Source organism: Rhinolophus sinicus, linkage group LG01 (genome assembly GCF_036562045.2).
Source record: "Rhinolophus sinicus isolate RSC01 linkage group LG01, ASM3656204v1, whole genome shotgun sequence".
NCBI lineage: Eukaryota > Metazoa > Chordata > Mammalia > Chiroptera > Rhinolophidae > Rhinolophus > Rhinolophus sinicus.
The window spans coordinates 189,492,613-189,513,350 of record NC_133751.1 but is presented as its reverse complement, the minus strand read 5'-3'; the positions used below and the strand labels follow the sequence as shown (position 1 = coordinate 189,513,350).

The 20,738-nt window shown below is 33.5% G+C and overlaps 1 protein-coding gene across 2 annotated transcripts in view; it reads right to left on the bottom strand.

Moving 5' to 3' along the window:
• SPAG16 (sperm associated antigen 16) overlaps positions 1-20,738 on the bottom strand; it is a 747,944-nt gene that overhangs the window by 207,300 nt on the left and 519,906 nt on the right. For both annotated transcript variants that reach the window (XM_074312750.1, XM_074312756.1), the window contains one exon: positions 19,400-19,465. In XM_074312750.1, the coding sequence (XP_074168851.1) occupies positions 19,400-19,465 (66 nt within the window). The remainder of the gene's footprint in view (positions 1-19,399; positions 19,466-20,738) is intronic.

Below are 20,738 nucleotides of genomic sequence, written 5' to 3'. Positions count from 1 at the left end.
AGAGAAGGTAAAATTTGGGAATGCTCAAGGAGTTCAAGGCTAAAGAAGGAGGGGATATAAAGCATTCGAAAGATGTAAATAAGATTGCTGCTGTCAGTATATTCTTCTTTCTTATGCCATTGCCAATCTGTTAGGTATTAATGCTTAACTTACATCACCAATTATGCCCCAGGTATATGGAAGCTAGACATCACAAAGATAAGTACTTAGCATCTATAGTATACAACACTACACTACATAACCACAATAACTTGTTCAAAGTGATACAATATATACCATATAATATATATATCCATTTAATCCTTCATCTTTATGGTTAGATTATACTGTCCTATTATTCAGATGAGAAAAACAAGAAAAACAATATTATACAACTTTCCCAAAATCATTTTGTTAGTAAAACATAGAACCAGAATTCAAATTCAGTCAATCTGACTCCAGTGTTCAAGCTCTTAAGCTCTTAAGAAGGAACATATTTTGCATGCCTCAACTTAGATGCTTTCAGGAATGGAAGCCAGTGAAGCAGCAGTTAAGTGCTCAGAGAGCACATTGTGTTATTGAGGCAGAACACCCTGAAAGAACTAGCAGTACTTTAACAGAATATCAGCAAATACCTATCAGCAAAGAACAAATTGAGCAAACAGGTGTTTAAATTCATAAAGCAGGAGAATAATTAGGAACAGGTGAAGACAATTAATGTATATAAAGGAACAAATATTTACTGAGCTATACTATGTCCCTGGCTTCAGGCCAGGAACAAGAGATATGATGGATGTAAATTCAGAAGGAGTTTATAGTTGATTATTGGAGAGAGAGGAGTAATCAAGCACTTACAATACAAAGTGAAATGCCAGAAGTAGGTAAAGGGTTATTTAGAGTACACATTAAACTCCTAACTCAAGCCAGTAGGATCAGAGGTTTCTTCTAAGAATGCAGTCCTAGGAGAGGTCAGTCAGGTGAATGCGCCTTTCTAGAAATAACATTTTCAACAGATTAAGATTATGGACAGATATCAGAGAAGAGAAGGTAGGAGGACAGTCTCACTATAGAAAAAGACACAATGGTAGAGATCAAAGGAGGAATTAACATATTTCACTATGAGAAATATGGTGAATTTACGATGAGGTTAACGATGTGTAAAAATTCTGAGAAGTTGTTGGAGCCCACACTGAGAAATGTGAATTTTATGTATGATGTAAAAACACTATGTGTTTTGAACATAAAATATTGATATGTTAAAAATAATGTTTGAAGGCCAGTACTCTCAGTGTATTAAGCAGGCATTGTCAAGTGCAAAATTATCTCTGAGACCCCAAAAAACAAGTGATCACTACTTTCCTGTGTTTTTCTAGTTTGTGTCAACAGTCTAAGCAAGAGTTTGAATACAGGCAAAAACTGTCTGGGCCAGTGGAAAACCTATTACTTCATCTATCAAAGAAATATCGACTGAGCCTACTACCTAGTAGTAGGTACTGATTTAAGTGGTTGAATATATGGCAGTGAACAAAACAGGAACATGCAACTTGTATACTTCTGGGGAGAAATGTATCATAAATTAAGTAAATCATTCATTTATGTGGTATGTTAAATGTTAAGAGCTATGGAGAACAAACATATTGTAAACGAGGAATGTCTGGCAAAAAGAGTGTTGAAATGTAAATAGCCTGGTCAGGAAAGGTCTCATCAAGAATATGACTCTTGAGTTAAGAGCAAAGGGATTCACGGGGACAAGCTGCGCTATAGGGGAAGAAGAGTGATCCAGGAAGAGGGAAGAGTGAGATAAAAGCCTCCCATGCAGAAGTGCTGGAAGTAAATTGACCAGTGTAGCTGGAACTCCAAGTCCTTGATCCTACATGAAATCAGGAAAAATAAAAAACAAAAACAAAACAAAACTGATGCTTCCTGTTGAAAGGACTGAATAGGGTTGTATTTGGAGATCAGTTGAAAACAATGACAGTCGTTTTTAAATCTAGATTGCTGGGGGCAATCCCATGATTTCAAAAACTATCTAGATGTTTATGACCCCCAAATCTACATGTCCAATTGATGTTACTCTTCTGAAACACTGACCATTAATTATTTCCAACTACCCACAGAACATATCACTTTCCATGTTCCTTAGATACCCCAAGTCTGCATGTTCAAAGCCAAATTCGTCTTTCCCTCACATTCGATCCTTCTGTACTTTCCATACTTCATGCAATCACCAGACCTTGTTACCATATTCTCCACCTCTGTTGTCTCCAATCCTGTTCAGTTGGCTTCCATTCTCCACACGCCCTTATTGTAGGTCCTCATCATCTCGCACATAGACAGCAGGTAGTGAACTCCCTACCTTCAACTCTGTATCTTCCTGCCTCATTTTCACAACAGGTGTTCTCAACCAGGGCTACTTTGCCTCTCAGAAGACATTTGGCAATGACAACTTTGATTGTAACACCCAGGGGACCTAACCCTGGCATTCAGTTGGCAGAGGCCAGGGATGCTGATAAACATCTTACAATGCAGAGGATTGCCCGAACGCCTCTAACCCCAACATGAAGTTATGTGGTCCATGATATCAATGATGCCATGGTTGAAAAACTAATGGCAGAGTAAGGTTTTTCTAAAATGCAAATTTGAGCCCCTTCTTCTTGCCTATTATTTCTCACAACTCCCCCACGTTACTCTGGTTTCTAGTCTTCAAATACACCATGATCTCATCCCTCCTTTTTTTCCTGCAGACTAGGATGCTCATTCCCTATTTCGTCCTCTGGAAGAATGTAAGAATTAAATAACTAACATATTTATTTAGCAAGTATATTATATATACTTAAAATTTGCTTCAGACACAACTTCTTCTATTCTAAGTGTTCTAGGGAAGACAAGAACATATTTCTTCTCTTGCTCACATGTAATGATGTCATGAAACTCACATAACAAATTATCATTTTTTGTATACATGCCTATCTTTTCCTTCTAGACCTATATGTGCAATACATAGTACTTGAAATGTTACTACTGCAATTGATGAACTGAATATTTTATTTTAATTAGTTAAAATTAAAATCTCCTCATGCAGCTAATCACTATCATACTGAATATTTTAGACAATGAACATTTCCTTCATTACAGAAAAGTTATATTAGATAATTCTGTCCTATTAGACACTACTGCGCTAGACCATTTGCACACAGTTTGGGGCTTATATTATAGACTTAGTAAATATTTAAGTAAATGAATCATTATTTCCATAGGTGAATAGTCAGAGCAAAACTTTTCTTAATGGTTGTGATTGAACTCTCTCGAGAGTAATACCAGATATTCCCACTAACTTTTAATTAGCCATCTGTGGTACTTATAAGTTGTTGCCTTACATTGACAGTTATCTACTTTGTATATATATTTTGATTTTTAATTATATTCTAGTCCATCAAAGAAAAGGACTAAATACTTTGTTTGAATAGCCCACAAAATCTAGCATAAAATGCTTTTCATTTTGCAAATTCTAAATAAATTGAGCACAGTTCTGGTAGAAGTGAGAATAGATTGGCCCAACTTCCTCCCTGCCAAATAGGGTGCAAATTAGTAGATTTCTGAAGGTAAAGGGGAGAAGAAAATTTAATAAATCACTGAGGGTCTTTCTACTCTACGGATAATTTTTGAAACTAACGTTTTATTCAAGGAGAAATGGAAATTCCTAACATGGCATATGAAATTAATGCATTCTGCCTCTGGCAATGAGCCTCTTCTAAAAGCACTAAAGATAAATTTTCTGACTCTCATGTGAGTTTTCTTCATTTTCAGTGTCATTATTGGCATTATTTCAGATATTCATATATGAAATCTTTGTCTTATAGGTCCTTGGTGTTTTCTTCTGATAAAACTTGTCACATTGCAGCAATCTTTCATGATATATTTACATAGTAACATACTGTAAAAGTAGGGCAATAGGATTTTTTTTTAATATGAAAGAATAAACCAAAGAGATATGAAGTAAAAACTAAAGCTTAGTACTCAATATCGGAAGAGTACAGTTTTAAATTATTTCAGTTTGGCATTGCTGTATATGTCAAAGCAAAGATTTAAGTTTTACTTTTGGGTTTGCTAGTAAGTACTGAGTAACAAAGAACATTTCAAATTTTAGAAAGATCAGATGTTGAAAATACTTTCTTATTTCCTTTAAAAATCATCTAACTGATAACATTCAAATTCAATAGCTTTTCTCAATTTCTAAAGAAAATGTTAATGATTGTTGATAGATTTCTGAAAGAGTGCATAAAAGTTGTCCATATCAATGTCACCCACAGATTAGAAAAGCAAAAGTTTTGAGAAATTATGAGACATGCCTAAGCCTTCACTTGAAATCCATCGGCCTTATCAGGATTATAATTCAGATCTCCTGCAAACACACTGTTGTCAACCTTTATCTTTGAGAGGAGGAAGGGTTAACTATAAATTTGAAAAATAATACCATTATTATTATAATCACATACCTTCTGCTTTAAATTGTTAACAATTAAAAACAGATAACAAGACTTCCATTGCCACTCACAATGGAGTAATAGGGATCAGTCTTACTCTCCTGCCTGAAACAACCAACAAAATGGACAAGATACAGGAAACGATGGTTTGCAAGACATGGTGCATCAGGCAGCAAAGGACAATAATCCCTGCAAAAGAGGAAATTAATGAGGTGAGCCACAGAAGAGTGTTGCAACATACCACCTTGAGAGTGTCTAACCCACAACACAGGGAGAGGGAACCCAGAGAGAGCATGGCTGACTCTCAAGGTTGAACGGATAGAGCAAAGCGTCTAGGGAGACAAAGGTAGCTCAAGTTTGCAGTACAGGGTGCAGGAGAACACAGCTGCACAGAGAAAGACCTGGAGATCTCTAAAGCAACTTCCTCCAGTATTTACCTGAGTACTGACTGGCATATGCATATGAGGAAACTAACTGGAGGCCTGGAAACAACCACTTGAAATTATTAGAGGAAACATGAAAAGGCACTTACACAAGACTGGGAATTGTGCCTGCCCCAGAAGCCATACTGAAAAATTTCAAGATTTGCGAGTACTAGGTAGATTAGAGCACGGAGAAAGGTTTTACTTGAGTACTGGGAAAATGATTAGCTCTAAATTGAGCACAGCTTCAGTTCCACCTAAGAAATCTTAAAAGCAGACTTAAAAGAACCAAACAATTTCTAAGTAACTTAACATCATCCCAGAACAAAGCTCAAGAATAGATATAGGAATACAAAAATATCCAGTATCCAACAGGATTAACTTGATGAATTTTTTTGGTACATGGTAATATTGCCATTTTATATATGAGCATATTGAGACTATTTCAAATTCATACACCTGGTATATGGTAGCTGACAGTTAAAACTCAATCTGATTGACTTCAAATCCATTAGATAAATAAGAAGAAGGTCAGGAATAAAGTCACATGTAAATCAGATGGAAGGGTTTTATTCAAAGCTTTTTAATTTAATTTTGATGTACATTATTATTTGATTTTGGCATAGTGACGTTGGAAGTAGCAGAAGTTGAGGGGGAAAATAAGAGATGTTGGGAGAGAGGGAGGGTGATGTGGCTCATTAGTGAACATGGCCATACAATAAAATGCATTAGTAGAGCTTAGAGTTTTATAATTTTTCTTGGCACTTTCTTATATAAACTGGGAAATATAAGATTTAATTAAAATACACCAATAGACTTCTCACTTAGTCTTTAAGCAATTATGACACATGCACACAATTAATGTGGTCACCCAACTGAGTAATTCATATACACACTATACACACAGGCAGAACATATATTTTCCTAAAATAATTAGAACTTGAGATATCTTTGGCTCTGTCCATCAACTTAGTTTCTTCTAAACAACCATCTTTAAATGAAGCATGCATGCCATATTTATTTACATTTGAATGAAGCCTGTACTGACAATCATCCCCAAACAACCCGTAATAATAGGCGATCCAATTTCAGAATTAAAGGATATTCAAATGCTTTTAAAAACCATGTGTCAGCTGCTAAACTTCTACTCTTTGATCCATTTAATCAAGCTACTGTAACCCATCATGTTTCTAGAATAGTATACGTCTATGCCTTTACTAGTCTGTTTTCTTATGTTATGGTGAGCTGACCAAAGAAATCTGAACATAATTTTAAAAGATGATGAAATTTCTTTTTGCAAGGACTTTGATAAAATTATTAATCATTCATTAAATATTGACCAGTGTTCCCTGTTAGAAGGGCCTAATGCCAGGTGATGGAGTGTGGGGAGAGGGGAAGGGGACAGGAAAAATGCAATACAGAAATGGATAAGACATGATCTTAGAACTTAATGAGCTATGGAGTCATTTTGTTCATATTAATTTGTAAAACATCTAAGTGAAATGAAATGTGCTGACCTGCAACTTTACATTTTAGGAATATGTATACATAAAAATAACATAGATACACGTGAATCTCCAATTCAACACATTTGAAAATATACGTGGTGCCTTCTTCCCCAATGCCCATCATCCCTTGTTGGACCAATATTCTGTTTGTTAACTTGTAACTCAGCACACTGTCACTTTGATCCTTCTATTTACCAAATCCAGAAATAGAACATTCTGTGTAGAGTTTGAAGTGAACAGTATGTGATTCTGTTGGAGCAGTTTTTGCATTAATTTACATAAAACAACTGGTGATCACAGGACCCCCTAAAGAGTAAAAGCTAGTCACAATTGCTGCTGCACTTTAAATAGTATACCAGGGAAGATGATTTTAATGATGTAGGCACTTAAATTCATTAATCTGTTGTCCTTTATCAGGGGAGAAAATCAGTCCTTCTATATTCCCAGCGTAATGAAGGGGGCAGGGCAGGGAATGAAAATTGGAGAAGCCCTAGTCTTCTGAGACAGTGTAGAAGTCAGGGAGGGGCTTGGAACCTGAATGTCCACATTAGCGGCTCACTGAGGTGCAGACCACAACAAAACACCCAGTCAAATCCGTTCCTTTCCTGGTTGGAAAAATACCGGGGGTGTAAAAAAAAAAAAAAGTATACAAGTGGACACTTTGGTCAGCGTTGCTCAAGCAGTAGTTTGCCGTAAACAGAAGTGTCTGGAAACTGATGGTAACCACTTTAAGCACCTCTTGTAATTGCAGAAGTCAAACGTGACCTGTATGCATCTTTTGTTATCATTATATATACTGAGTATTACAATTTTAATAGTTTTCCTTTCTTAAAATATGAATACTTTTTTTGTCACCCTCTGTATGTGATTTTTTGTTTTATTTACCTAAATTAGTTCCTCAGATATTTACAGAGTGCTTACTATGAACAAGGTACAAATTTGTATTTCTAATAATTTCAAAATAATCATTTCTTAAGTGTTTGGGTGGAGCTTTTCAAAATATATGCATTTTTAATACTTCATTGTGAAATAAAAGAAATCATTTAGTGAAGGTGGCAGCAACATCTTAATGACTGTTCTTAGTCACAGTCCCTTTTCTCTTTGCCCTTCTGCTCTTTAATCATTGCAGAGGACATTATATGTAGATCAGCACAAATTCAGTTAACTCTGTTTTATTTATTGTGATAGCAACTCTAATTGGCACAAGTCTCTTTTAAAGTGGCCAATTATTACTGATTCATATAGTGTTCACTGCAATAATATTTCTGGGATAACCTGCAATACGTTTATTTTCTCTTAATATGTATATAAGTGTAGTTGCGTAAAATCAGGGCAATTCTACTATATACATAAAATGATAATTTATGCATAGGTTTGTCATCATAATGTTTACATTACTAAGGTTTGTGTTTCTGTTGATAGGCTATTATTTAGCTGTGGCCATATTAAAGTGATGGGATAAAATATCCTCAAATCTATAGTTTGATTCATAAAAATCAATAGGTTAGAGGGTTAAGCTGTATATATTTAATGAAAATTCAGAGTCTTTCTAAGAACTATTGCTTTACTAGGCTGTGTTTCTGCTCACGCAGATTTTTTTATAAATCATTAATTTCTTTTTCTTTTTTCTTTTTTTTTTTACCACGAAAACAATCCTATTTTCTTGAGATATGGAATTGTATCCACAGAATGTTCTTCGGAGAAAGAAAAGTTACAAATCCAAAAAGGCATATTCTATTTTTATCATTTTTAGATATGTAAAATGTAACACAATAGGGAAGCAATCCATAATTTAATGATTTGTTTTCTTTTGTAATTTTGTACTTGGGTTGTAAACTGAAAACCAACTATTTCTAAGGAAAAATTCTACCCCTCAGCCTAAGAAATTTTGAACACTTTTGGTCAATTTCAATATCAAGACCCACCAGAAAGAAACAGTCTATGTTCAAGATTCTTTGTGGACTTAATTTTCTCTAGCTCGGGTGGAATAAAAATCTAGATGCAACCAGCATTTAAGTTAGAAACTAAAGTTTCTTTTGTTTCACTACCACCCAAGTATTATACAAGTCAAGGAATAATTGCAAATTCTTAAAAATATGAGCATGAAAACTTGAATATTTTAGGAAAAATACAATAAATGTGGGTTTCTAAATGCAATCTAAACATAGCAGGTTAAATTTCTTTAGTTAGAATACTGTTGAGTTTTTTGGTTATAGCTGTTGAATTGGGGTGGGGCGAGAGAGGCGGAGCATGGTTATAATCAACAATGCTGGGCCCCAAGACTTTTGTAAAATCTGTCACAGGAAATTCCAGGCCATCTGCTGGGAGATGTAACTTTTAAAACATTTTCCCTGCAGGGACACTCTGAGTATACAAATTACATTTCTGAAGAGAAAGGGCATATTCTTCTGCTCTGCCTGAGTTTTGCATCCTAACAAGCAGTCACTTCTTGATTCACAGGGTCACATTCATCCACAACTCACAATTAAGTGGGGAAAATTACATTAAAGGGGATAATCAAGTTATCTTGTAATTATGCTTTTGAGTAAATTGGTGTGACAATTCTTTTTGCTCTAATTATGTGATTCAGGGATAATAGATGATGTATTAGACATTATCCCTACATGTAAAACAATTTCTTAAAAAACCTCATGTGGTGTATCATACATGTAGTTTTTCCATCTTTTAAAATCACATGCAAGTTTAGACTGACTACAATTAATCATATTTAGAGAAAAATGTATAATTTTGTATTGATATTTTGATATTATTTAAAATATTTTTTGTGCTGTGAAAACTGTTTACATGAGACAGTTGTATGGGAAGCCTCTTGACTAAATGGCCAAATATTCTGAGCAGTGACATCGTTTCTTATAAAAGTAGTAAATATATTTTGAACTATTTTTAGCAGTTATATGCTCAGAACAAACATGGGAAGTATGCAAGGTGTATTAAGTTTTAAAATATTTTAAGATTAGTATAAAATAAATTTAATTGTGTCACAGTATTGTTGTAACTATATCATCTTAAATACCCCTTATGTTCTAACCTGCAGTGACTTACTGATATTTCTTATTAGGGTATTTACTGATTACCTTATGTACCAAGAATTGTACCACGAGCTAAGGGGTAAAAGAAGTTAAGGTATTACATTACTAAGCCAAAATAATCTATTTTATTTCAAACAGCAGGGGCATTTTTTAAAAATATAAATATATATTTTTGAAGCCATGGATAATGCTATGGGGTTATTCTACAATGGCTTCAACAATTCCTCATTTAATCAATAAGAACAATCTAATAGTGATCTGTTAGATGTAAGATATTTCAACTGCTTAATCTAATATTTTCTTAAATATCATTCTCTCAGAGTCCCTCCCTGACTATTCTGTTATAAATCCCAACTGTCACCTCATTACTCTTTTTACCCTAATTTTTTCAGGTAATATAACATTTATTATTTTTTAGCCTATTCATTTGTTTATTTGTTTACTGTCTCTGGTTCTTACCAGAATACAAGGTTGATAAGGACAGGGCTTGGCATTGTTCATTGCTGGACCCTCAATATTTAGAGCAGTGTCTAAGACTAAGATATAGTAGGTGCTCAGTAAAGAGTTGCTAAATTGAAAGTCCATATGAATTATTCATACATGCCAAAAAAGTTTTAAATCATTCAGAGGATGTATATATAGAAAAACAAATGATTAGTTTTATAGTAAAAGAGAAAGTATCAAGAAATATGACATAATCACATTGCTTCTAATTTTCATGGAACCATCAAGAAAACTACAAATGCTTGAATTCATCTTTATCCAACTGTAGAAATTATTGAATATTAAACTTTGGGGCACAGTGATCTGATCTTAAATGTACTATTCTTTGTCATTTAAAATGTTAAATTTCTAAGAACAAGACAAAGTAGAAATAAAGGGAGAAGGCTCTTATCATTCATTACATTTAAAAATAATTTCTTAATTTTTATTTTCTGTTTATACTAATTTTTTTATTTCTTTTACTTTTCTTTAACTTTTCTATCAGAAATTATTTTCTTTGCAAAGTGTTAGCGTAAGGCTATTTCGTGCAAGATTTCATTTAAGGATATCATATACTATCAGATTAGTTTAAAAGATATAATATTGATTTCGGGATACATAGGAGCATCAAAATAATTCAAATATTATGTAAAATAAAACTGGCACATTACATGTCAGTTAATCTTCTATTCTGTTGTTTCCAATTTCCTCAAGTAGACAGACAATGCTTTGTTTTTTTTTACCACATATCTAAAAAGTTTTGACTTATGCACTGTCTAGGTTCAGCAGTGAATAAGAAGTGACATAAAATATCAATATTATTGGCCTAGTTAAGGGTAGTTGACATCAAGTTGGACTGACTGCTGAAGAAGTAAACAAAATTGAAATTTGTTTGGTGAGTAAGTTACTGCCTGGCATCGTTTGCCCTTCAGAGGATCAATGGCTGCATGACCTAAATGTTGTTTGTATTGTTTGATATAAATGGCCAAAGATTGATACTAAGTATATCTGTTTGAGTTTGGATAATAAACAAAATACAGAAAATGAGAAATTGAGCTTCCTTTGATAAAATGGAGTGAAGATAACTTTTCTAGGTAGGCAAATGCAGGTACATGTTTATCCATCATATAAAGATAATGCGAATTAATGCATTTATGTCCACATATTAGCAACTTAGAAAAAACAATTAACCTATCTCACATAAAATTTTTAAAAAAATTTAAATAATTAACTGCCTAATTATTAAACGGTACGTTCTGATGTAAAAAGACAAAATACTCCTACTGAGGCTTATGCGCATTTTCAGTAAGATTTAGCTCAAGTTTAATACAATTACATAACTTTTTATTCAAAATAGTTTTAGAATTACATTTTCTTATCTTTGTTAAACTGCAAAACATGTGCTGCAGCTTTATATTCCTAACATTGATATTACATTAAATGAAATAAAATTATGGGATATAAGATATTAATCTTATATATTTGAGTGTGTATGAGTATGTATGTGTTCTTTCATTTACCTCTACTTATTTGAACATAAATGGTTAAAAAAAAAGTTAGCTCCACTAATAATAATAATAATAATAATAATGATAATAATAATAATAATGGTATTATCCAATGCTCACTGTTCTTTGTATCATTCATTTTTACAGAAGAACTGAATGATTTGTTCAATATTATATTCGAGTTGTGTGAATGGCAAAGCCTGGATCGAGGTACTAGGAGGAGATAAGTAACTGAAATTGGGTAGTTTTCCAGTATTCCAAAATCATGGGTCACAATGATGCTGTCCAAGCTTTCTAAGTAGCAAGTACTCTATCCTGAGAATTAAATGATTTCAGCTTTCAGTTCAATATCCACACAATTTGGAAGGCCAATAAAGGTGAAATAGGATACAATGATACAATGCTGTAATGAAATCCTTGTGCTTTCATTTGCTCAGTATTCATTCTCACATTTTTGAATATTAAATATGTAAATCAAACTATACTAGATACTGTGGATATTGAATCAAGATTTAAAACATCATTTTTGTCATTCCTTTTCATTGCATTCCAATGTAAAAAGATTTTTTTTAAAAAATGAACAGATAAAAAGCCCCAAAGCACTTGTGAACTATGACTGATCCTCCTGCTTCTGCAAGGCAATAAATAAGGTGACATTGACTAAGGTGATAAGATGGAGCGAAGAACCAGTTAAGATGACGGAAAAGCAAGAGTTTCATTTTAGCATATTAAAATTAGTTATCATAGATAGTTAGGCTGAGATACAAAGTAACTAATGATGAATCTGTAGGTCACAGTGGGATTTAGTTTGAAATTATCAATGTAGATGGAATTAAAAATCACAGGAGTGAATTAGATGACGTAAGCAGAGAATCTGCTAGAGAACAGGATTTAAGATTGAGTCTTGATACAATTTAATATTTATCAGTCAAGTAGTAAAGGCGGATCCAGCACAGTAGTTTGAGAAGCAGTGACCATGGAGATTTTCCTTCTTAGGATTCAAGAAGAGGGTTTAATTGATTATGAAAGTAAAGCCTGATAAGAATGGAGAGATGGTCATTGAATGTAAACATAGGAGAATCCAGGGCAATTTCAGTGGAGCTGTTGACTTGGAGTTCACATCTGAATGGTTGAGAAGAAAATGATATTGGGCACTTCTAGGAGGAATAAGATAATGTAGAAATAACATAGCCACTCAAAATTCAAAGAGATTATGGATTAAAATTTTTTTAAAATATCTATCTGAATTCAAACAAAACATAGTAAAACACACACAGGCAAATTTGAAAAGAATCAAATAGAGATTCTATAAATGTAGTAATCGAAATATAAAAACTCAATAGGAAGATTAAGTAGTAAACTGAATTCAGCCAAATAAAATTTAGTAAATTTAAGACAAATCTGAAGAAGTCCACCAAAATGCAAAGTAAAGCTCTTCCCGAAAGCGGCCTGAGGTGACCTCTGAAAATGGTTCGCTATTCGCTTGACCCAGAGAACCCCACAAAATCATGTAAATCGAGAGGTTCAAATCTACGGGTTCATTTTAAGAACACTCGTGAAACTGCCCAGGCCATCAAAGGTATGCATATCCGAAAAGCCACCAAGTATTTAAAGAATGTGACGTTACAAAAGCAATGTGTGCCATTCCGTCCTTACAATGGTGGAGTTGGGAGATGTGCCCAGGCCAAACAGTGGGGTTGGACGCAGGGTCGTTGGCCCAAAAAGAGTGCAGAATTTTTACTGCACATGCTTAAAAATGCAGAGAGTAATGCTGAACTTAAGGGCTTAGATGTAGACTCTCTGGTCATTGAGCACATCCAGGTGAACAAAGCTCGCAAGATGCGGCGCAGAACTTACAGAGCTCACGGGTGGATTAATCCATACATGAGCTCTCCCTGCCACATTGAGATGATCCTCACTGAAAAAGAACAAATTGTTCCGAAACCAGAAGAGGAGGTTGCTCAGAAGAAGAAGATCTCCCAGAAGAAACTGAAGAAACAAAAACTTATGGCCCGGGAGTAAATTCAACATCAAATAAATGCTAACAAAAGGAAAAAAAAAAAAAGTAAACAACTAAAGCATAGGACATTAAGAAAAAATAAGAAAGTTGGAGAACTGAACAAAAATGTTTAACATGAGTATAAAAGGAGAGTCTAAAGGAAAGACTTGAGACGAGTGACAAGAAATGATATTTAAAGAAATAATGGCTGCAGATCTTCCAGAATTGCAGAAAGACAAGGTTGCTCATCTTGAGGAAGTGCATCGAGTTTTGAGAAAGACAAATATGAGACAAATCCATATATAGACACATCATAGAAATATTGAAAATAAAATATCAACTATATTAAAATGCACCAGAGAGAATATCAGACAGATTACTTACACAGGATCAACTACTAGACTGAAAGTAGGCTTTCATTGGTAAAACAGTTCCAGAAGAAAATGAAATATAAGAATGAAAATAAAATACACAAAGACCAAGAATATTTGTTACCTATTCACTCTCCCTGAAAGAATGAAAAGAGTAAAGAAGAAAATGAAACCCTGAAAGAAGGAGGGAAAATAAATAAGTGAATCATAGACAAAGGGGTAATAAGACATATTGGTAGCTGTAATAAATATCAACTGTTTACATAACCAATTTCAACATGGGACCAAAACACAAAATAAAAATATCATGTGATATGGAAAAGTAAAGACTAGAAAAAAGCTTGAATGTTTTAAGCTCTTTCTGCTGTTCGAGGGGGAATAACAGTATTGTTTAGGGAAATAAAATGTATGTGTGTTAAAAACAGAGGGGTAACTACATAGGCATAGACAAGAAGGAAAAGAACAAGAAAATCCGATTATCAATAGAATACAAAATAAGTTGGTAAAGGTGAGTCCAACTACATTAACAATCATAATAAATGTGACTGAGTTAAAGCCAGCTGGTAAAGGACTCAGATTTTATTAAAAGCACAAAGTAAAACAGTACATACTGTTTATAATAAAAATAACTCAAATGAAACCATAAAAAATAAAGGAAATTAAGGGACGATAAAAGATGTATCATATAAATACAATCAAAATAAATAATTTAACGCAAAATGTTTTAATTGTGTGAAGAGGGCAATTACATAAATCTATAAGGGAGCGTTCACAGAGAAGATAGGAGTCAAACTTACATGCATCTAACATTTAGACTCAACATATAAAATGGCAAAGAGTGAGTGAAAATGGAAACATGAAGAAAATGAAAGAATTGGATTTACAGTACGACCTGAAATAGCAGAATGCCTTAGTAGCCGATATAGTCCTTCTATGATGACTAGAGGTGAGATACAGAAGATGCTTGGAGATGCCTGTGCATTTAGACATGTAGTAGGAGGAAGATAAGAGATTTCTTCTCTAATGGCTTCTATTTTCTCATGAAGAGAGTTTGTGGATGAAAGGGAAGTTAGAGAGGTAGGATATTTAAGGAGAAGCTATAAAAGCAATTTAAGTGAATGGAAAAGTAAACACACTAGAGAAATATACTTTAAATGCTGAGCAATAGTGAGTGGTAATTTGTACTTCAGAGTCATAAATTTAATTAAATTTTAAAACTTTGTATCTTTCCTCTAGCATTTAAAAATCTGTTCTGGTACAGGCCAAATAATATAGATTTGCCACGTAAGCACTGCAGAGGAAATGAGGTCAAATTGAACTAAAGTCCTTTGCAATAGAATTGCTGGAATGACAACTGAGGAACCTAAGCCGGTGTAAAATGATCAGTGAAGGCAGAGAGGGTAATAATGTAGTAAGAGTTTGGTTGGTTAGAGCTTTTAATGACGTAAATTATTGTAGTGGGATTACTTGAGACCTGGAAAGACAGACAGGTATGTTCAAAAAAGCAGTGCTTGGAATTGAGATTTTGGGGGTGATACAATTACAGTTAATGACAAAGTGTTTAGAGTGTGACTGTAGGAGTATGCGGCTGAGGACAAAAAAAGTTGTTAGAGGAAAAGTAGTCAAGGAAATAAGTGGTTAGAGTGCTGCACGGGGCCGTGGAGGTACAGAAAGACAGTGATTCAAAAACTCTAGTCTTCAAAAACTGAGGGAGAGTGACTGGGAGGCTCTCAGTAGTGACTCTGCCTTAGGATTTTAGGGGGATTCTGGTGTATTTTGAGTTTAACATATCTCATGTGATCCTTGATCCATTCTCAGTGATCTTTGAACTGAAGCTGACTTAGACCACACTTCCTGGGGTAACTCCTTATCAAACTGTGATACCTGTAGGTGGAACATGCAGGGTAAGGTCCTAGTGATAGGACACACAGAGTCAACTTAATCTCTTTTCCTGTATCATCACGTTTTAAGTGTACTTGATTTTTTGATGTTTTTATTTTGATTCTATGACCATTTTGCCATATAGAATATAAATGATTATATTTATTTCTGTTATGGATAGATGTCAAAGCCAGTATATGTTCCCTTATTATTTAGACTCTCATCTCCAAAGAACTGCTTGCCCCTTAATCTGATGCCATTATCCCTTGCATCTCTTATGTACTCTTCTACTCCATCCTCTAGTGTTCCATACACATCATCAACCAATTCCCATTTAATGCTACTCTCTCCTCTAAGCACTTCTTTTACCTTGTTGGCTTGAATTGTGACCCGAATATCACCTATAATTACCATGTTTCTTCTAATTCTCTAAAACAGGAAATTAGTTCTCTTAGTCTCCACATGACTCAAGGCCAACAGTTGGGGAAGGTGTCTTCCTTGCTGCAAATTCCTGTTATACCCCTTTCCCTCTTATCTAGTTAAAACTCCCAAGTGCTATAAACATTAAACTGACAGGCTTCATTTTCCTTCACCCCTAGTCACGGCAGCTATAACTTCCATGGAATTATATAAAATTGGTATAAATTATATAAATTCTAACTTGTTTAAGTTAGAATTTGACTTGTCTTCTATTAAAGGCTATATACCGAGGGTGCCAAAAAAAAAAAGTATACATATGACTTATATTCATCTTTTCTTATCGGTATATATTGAGTATTACAATTTTAATACAGTTTTTTCCTTTCTTAAAATGTTCATACATTTTTTTGGCACCCTCTGTACTATGTCATCCATTTTGACCTCAGAATATCCATATTTTGTATAATTAGTTGCAACAAAGGCACACACCTCTACAGTTAAAAAATCAATGTAATAATATTTGAGTTAATCCAACAAGCCAATTAGAAGAAGTGAGAATAGCATTTGAGGTAGGTGGGAACCTCCTCTTTCACGAGCTGGTGAAAACCATAGAGTTACCTTCAATCTTACACAATCTTTCAATTTTGTTCAACAATCGAGTTGAGACTGAATTCCTAGCTTAAATGTGTGAGATGGCCGTAAGTACTCCCAAGGAAAGATGCAATGGCATTCTAACAGAGTTGATTTATAGTGTGCACCTCACTTCACCAAGCAGACACAGCAACTTCCTGGAAAACTGAAGGCACGGAAGACTCTATTATAGGTATACCTGCTCATTTTCTTGCCATGTGTTTTTACATAATTTTTGTTTTGTTTTCTTTTTACTTAACATTGAATTGTCTGTATCTATTAATATTTTTCCAGCAGTTACTGTCCACTTCCTTTTTTAGTTTTGGTTTTACTTTACAAAAGGGACTTAGTAAAAAGCTTCCATAGTTCCTTAAAATATTTCACTAATGGATTACTTTAAAAAGAGGTTTTAAATAAATATCTACTGCTATTAGAAAATTCAGTAAGAAATAATGGCGTCAGAGCCCTAATACTATATAACGTAGAAATAAAGTTATATTAACATAGCTTTTTAGAACCATACATAAACATAATATGTTGTTTATTTGTTTCTGTGATTCTTGGTTGATGGGTAGATAACACTGAATTTTGCATTTGTGATTTGTGTTTACAAACATAAAATTGTAGAATTCTCCTAAAATTATGTTTACATAAATAGCTAAATGTATATTTAACTAGTAATCTAAGCTGAATGCATATGCCTAAAGGCATCAAACAATTAGCAAGTCTAATAAAAAGTAATTCAAATATTTGCCTGCCACATATGCACCTTATAATGCATTTATTATCACAACTTTTTCTGATAGTTTGTTAAATATGAATTGTGTCACAATGTCACGTCCTTGAGAGATCCCTAAAAGTCTTTGGGCTCTTTCAGTCATTGGTGACTCCCAATCTCTTGACATTCCTTAGCAGGTATGTATAATGAAACAATTTTCAAAACAATTGACATATGTGATTGAAAATTTCACTTAAAGATGTCAGTTATCTTAACAAAATATCATTTCTTTAATAGTTATGAAATATTTATAGCAAGAGATAAATTAATGGAAAAATTCAATGAGACCCTGGGATGTTGATTTGGAACTGTGTTGTAATAGTCATTTTGATATAAACAAAGTTTGTAAACAAAACCAGGGTAACCACTTTGTATTTGAACACCTGGACTTCACATGTATCATTTTGTCTTCGAAACAGGCGTAATTAATGTATGTTTCCCTTGATTGCTGATTCAATAAATCTAATTTGGCTATTTCAATGTTTATTAATTTTACTATTTGGGATGTTAAACGGTGTGTCTTCTTCAGCTATAATATTGCTTACCAAAATAAAATGCCTAACTTACAAAATATTAGTTTACTTCATTTTAGCTTCCATTTAATTTTCCTAGGATATGTAAAGCTGTAAGCCACTTAATAGATTTTTGGCATAAATATCCTATATTATGTGGGTCTGTAGTGCTTAAATGACTTATAATCTGCTGGAAATAAAATTTTGTTTGGTATCTAGAACTAATCCATAATATATTGGCTCAAGAGAGTCAATCAAATGGAAATTCCTTACTAAGATGATTTTGTTAGAATATAATTATAGTAGAGCCCGATATTAACATTCCAGGGCTGACAATGACACTGGGACAATTTCAGTTGGAGCAAGCAACTGAAATTCCTTTAGTAGAAATAATTTTTAGTGAGCATTTTTCCTCTTTTTAAAAGAATAACAACAGCATGATAGTAACAGAATTTTAACTATGCTGTCATTTGGAAATTAGATGTAGGGAATCTATCAGATTTCTTTTTTAGCTAATTGGAAAAGAAGAGGGGTTTGGAATTAATATTCACACTCCACTGGGAACTTAGAGACAAATTAAAATGTTAGATATAATTAAATTATAAAGTTTGAAAGGACTTGGGAGGTCATCTATCTTGTCAAATCGCTTTCCTTTGAGAAGGACCAAACTTATATCATCCTTCCATGATTACTATCTGAACACTTTTAAAGATAACCCCAGTTAGATTAGCAACTCAAAACAATATTTAACAATTTTCATCTTTGGAAAAATTATCCTGATCTCTGAGTACTTCAAGCTGCAGATAAACACTTTTGGTATTTCATCCGTTTGTCATGTGAATAAAGACATATTTAAAATCTTTCCACGAGGAATTAAAAAGCTGTCAATTCAATGTTGCTCTGTTCTAATCAGAAGGAATTCCCTTTTTCCTTTAATAGTTTTTATTCTCAGGTTTCCTTTCAAGCATTTTCAGTATTTTTATGATTCTGCATTAATATTTACAAGTCTATGTCCTACTTACTTTCTTGAAGCCCAAATTAGACAAGACGATTTCAAAAATCTGCTTATGTGTAGCAAGTACAGTAGAAGAATTCCTAATTATTCCTATCACTGTATATTGTTTGTGTTTTAAACTTGTGCAGCCCTATACTATCTATACGCTTTTTGTGTTGTCATAATTCTCGACTTTGTTCTCCACTCACCCTGTTCACTTACATTTTTCCCTGGGACTTTGTTTCATTAAAATGAATTGTATATATGAAGAGTTAAAAAATATATACATATATGTGTATATATGGAGAATATATATATATATATATATATATATATATATATATATATATATATATATATATATGGAGAATTGAACTTACCCTAGGAGCGAAGGTGGCATCATTGATAGAATGCATGTGACCATAAAGTGTCTGCTCACATTTACCCTAGGAAGACAAAGCAGAAATAAAATAAAATAAATCCCATTCAATGTATATAAAGAAATGAAAGGATAATTAATTTTTTTTAAGTAATGTTTTAGTCAAATAATAAAATTAACACATTCTCACGATTGAAAATATAGCTTTTCTTTCAGCTCCCAGTTGCAATCAGACAGGGCTATGCTGATGAGTCTGCCACTAGGGCTGGTAACTACGCTGAAATTCTTGCATCCTTGCTTTTATACCATTGAACTGGTGTCGACTTCTCACCAAATGACTCCATTTTGCAATTAGCATAGTTTTCAAATAATAGCACCAAGTAGTGAAGCTCTTACAGAAGGCTCTTGCTTTCAGTACATGATTTCTACCACTGCTAGGGGTGTGGGTTCTTTTTTCTCTTCTCTTTGTAGTTACAAGATCAGGTTTTAATTCCTGAATTTTCACAATTTGGTATTAAAATCATTACCTGTATAAAAATGTTATACAACATATACAGTAGTATTTTTAATACAAAATAAGCATTTTGTGAAAACTGTATCTATCCATTCAGATCATCTTTTCCAAGCAAAAGCAAAAGTAACCACACAAAAAATTTCCAAGCTTCAGTTTAAATGATTCCAGGAAAAATGGTCCATAATACAATTACAAAAGGGATTTAAATGTGGTCCCTATCATTTTTACACCACTATTCAAAGGGCATAATAGAGAAATAGCCCAGATTCTGTAGAAGAACCAGAGAAAGATATACTTGGAATATCATCTCTAGATATTAACACATATGGTTTGTTATGGACTGAAATTCAGATTTAATTCAACGATGTACTCATTTAACAAATATTTTTGAGTAACAAATATATGTCAAGCATAATTCTAGGTGCCTACGATATGTCAATGAATAAAACAAAGAAACTTGTTCTCAATGACCTTACATTCCAGGGGGAGAGAGAGGGAATAGACATATTTAAAAAAGGTATAAGTATGTTAGAAGATAATAAGTATTATGAAAATAGTAACAGTCAGGCAGGGTAAAGGGTATCATCATGAGTTTTGGGACTGAGGAGCTAAGGGCAAATCAAATTATCAAGTAGAATGAGGTGGTTTGACCACACTCCTAAAGTTCAGTTTGAACAAAGGTTGATGTGGGTTAGGGAGTTAGCCAAGCAGATATTTGGAGAAAAAGCATTCCAGGAACAAGGAAAAGCTGCAGCAAATGTCTCAAGGTGGGAGTTTGCCTGGCATGTTTCTGGAATAGCAAGGAGCCAACATGGCTAGAGAGAAG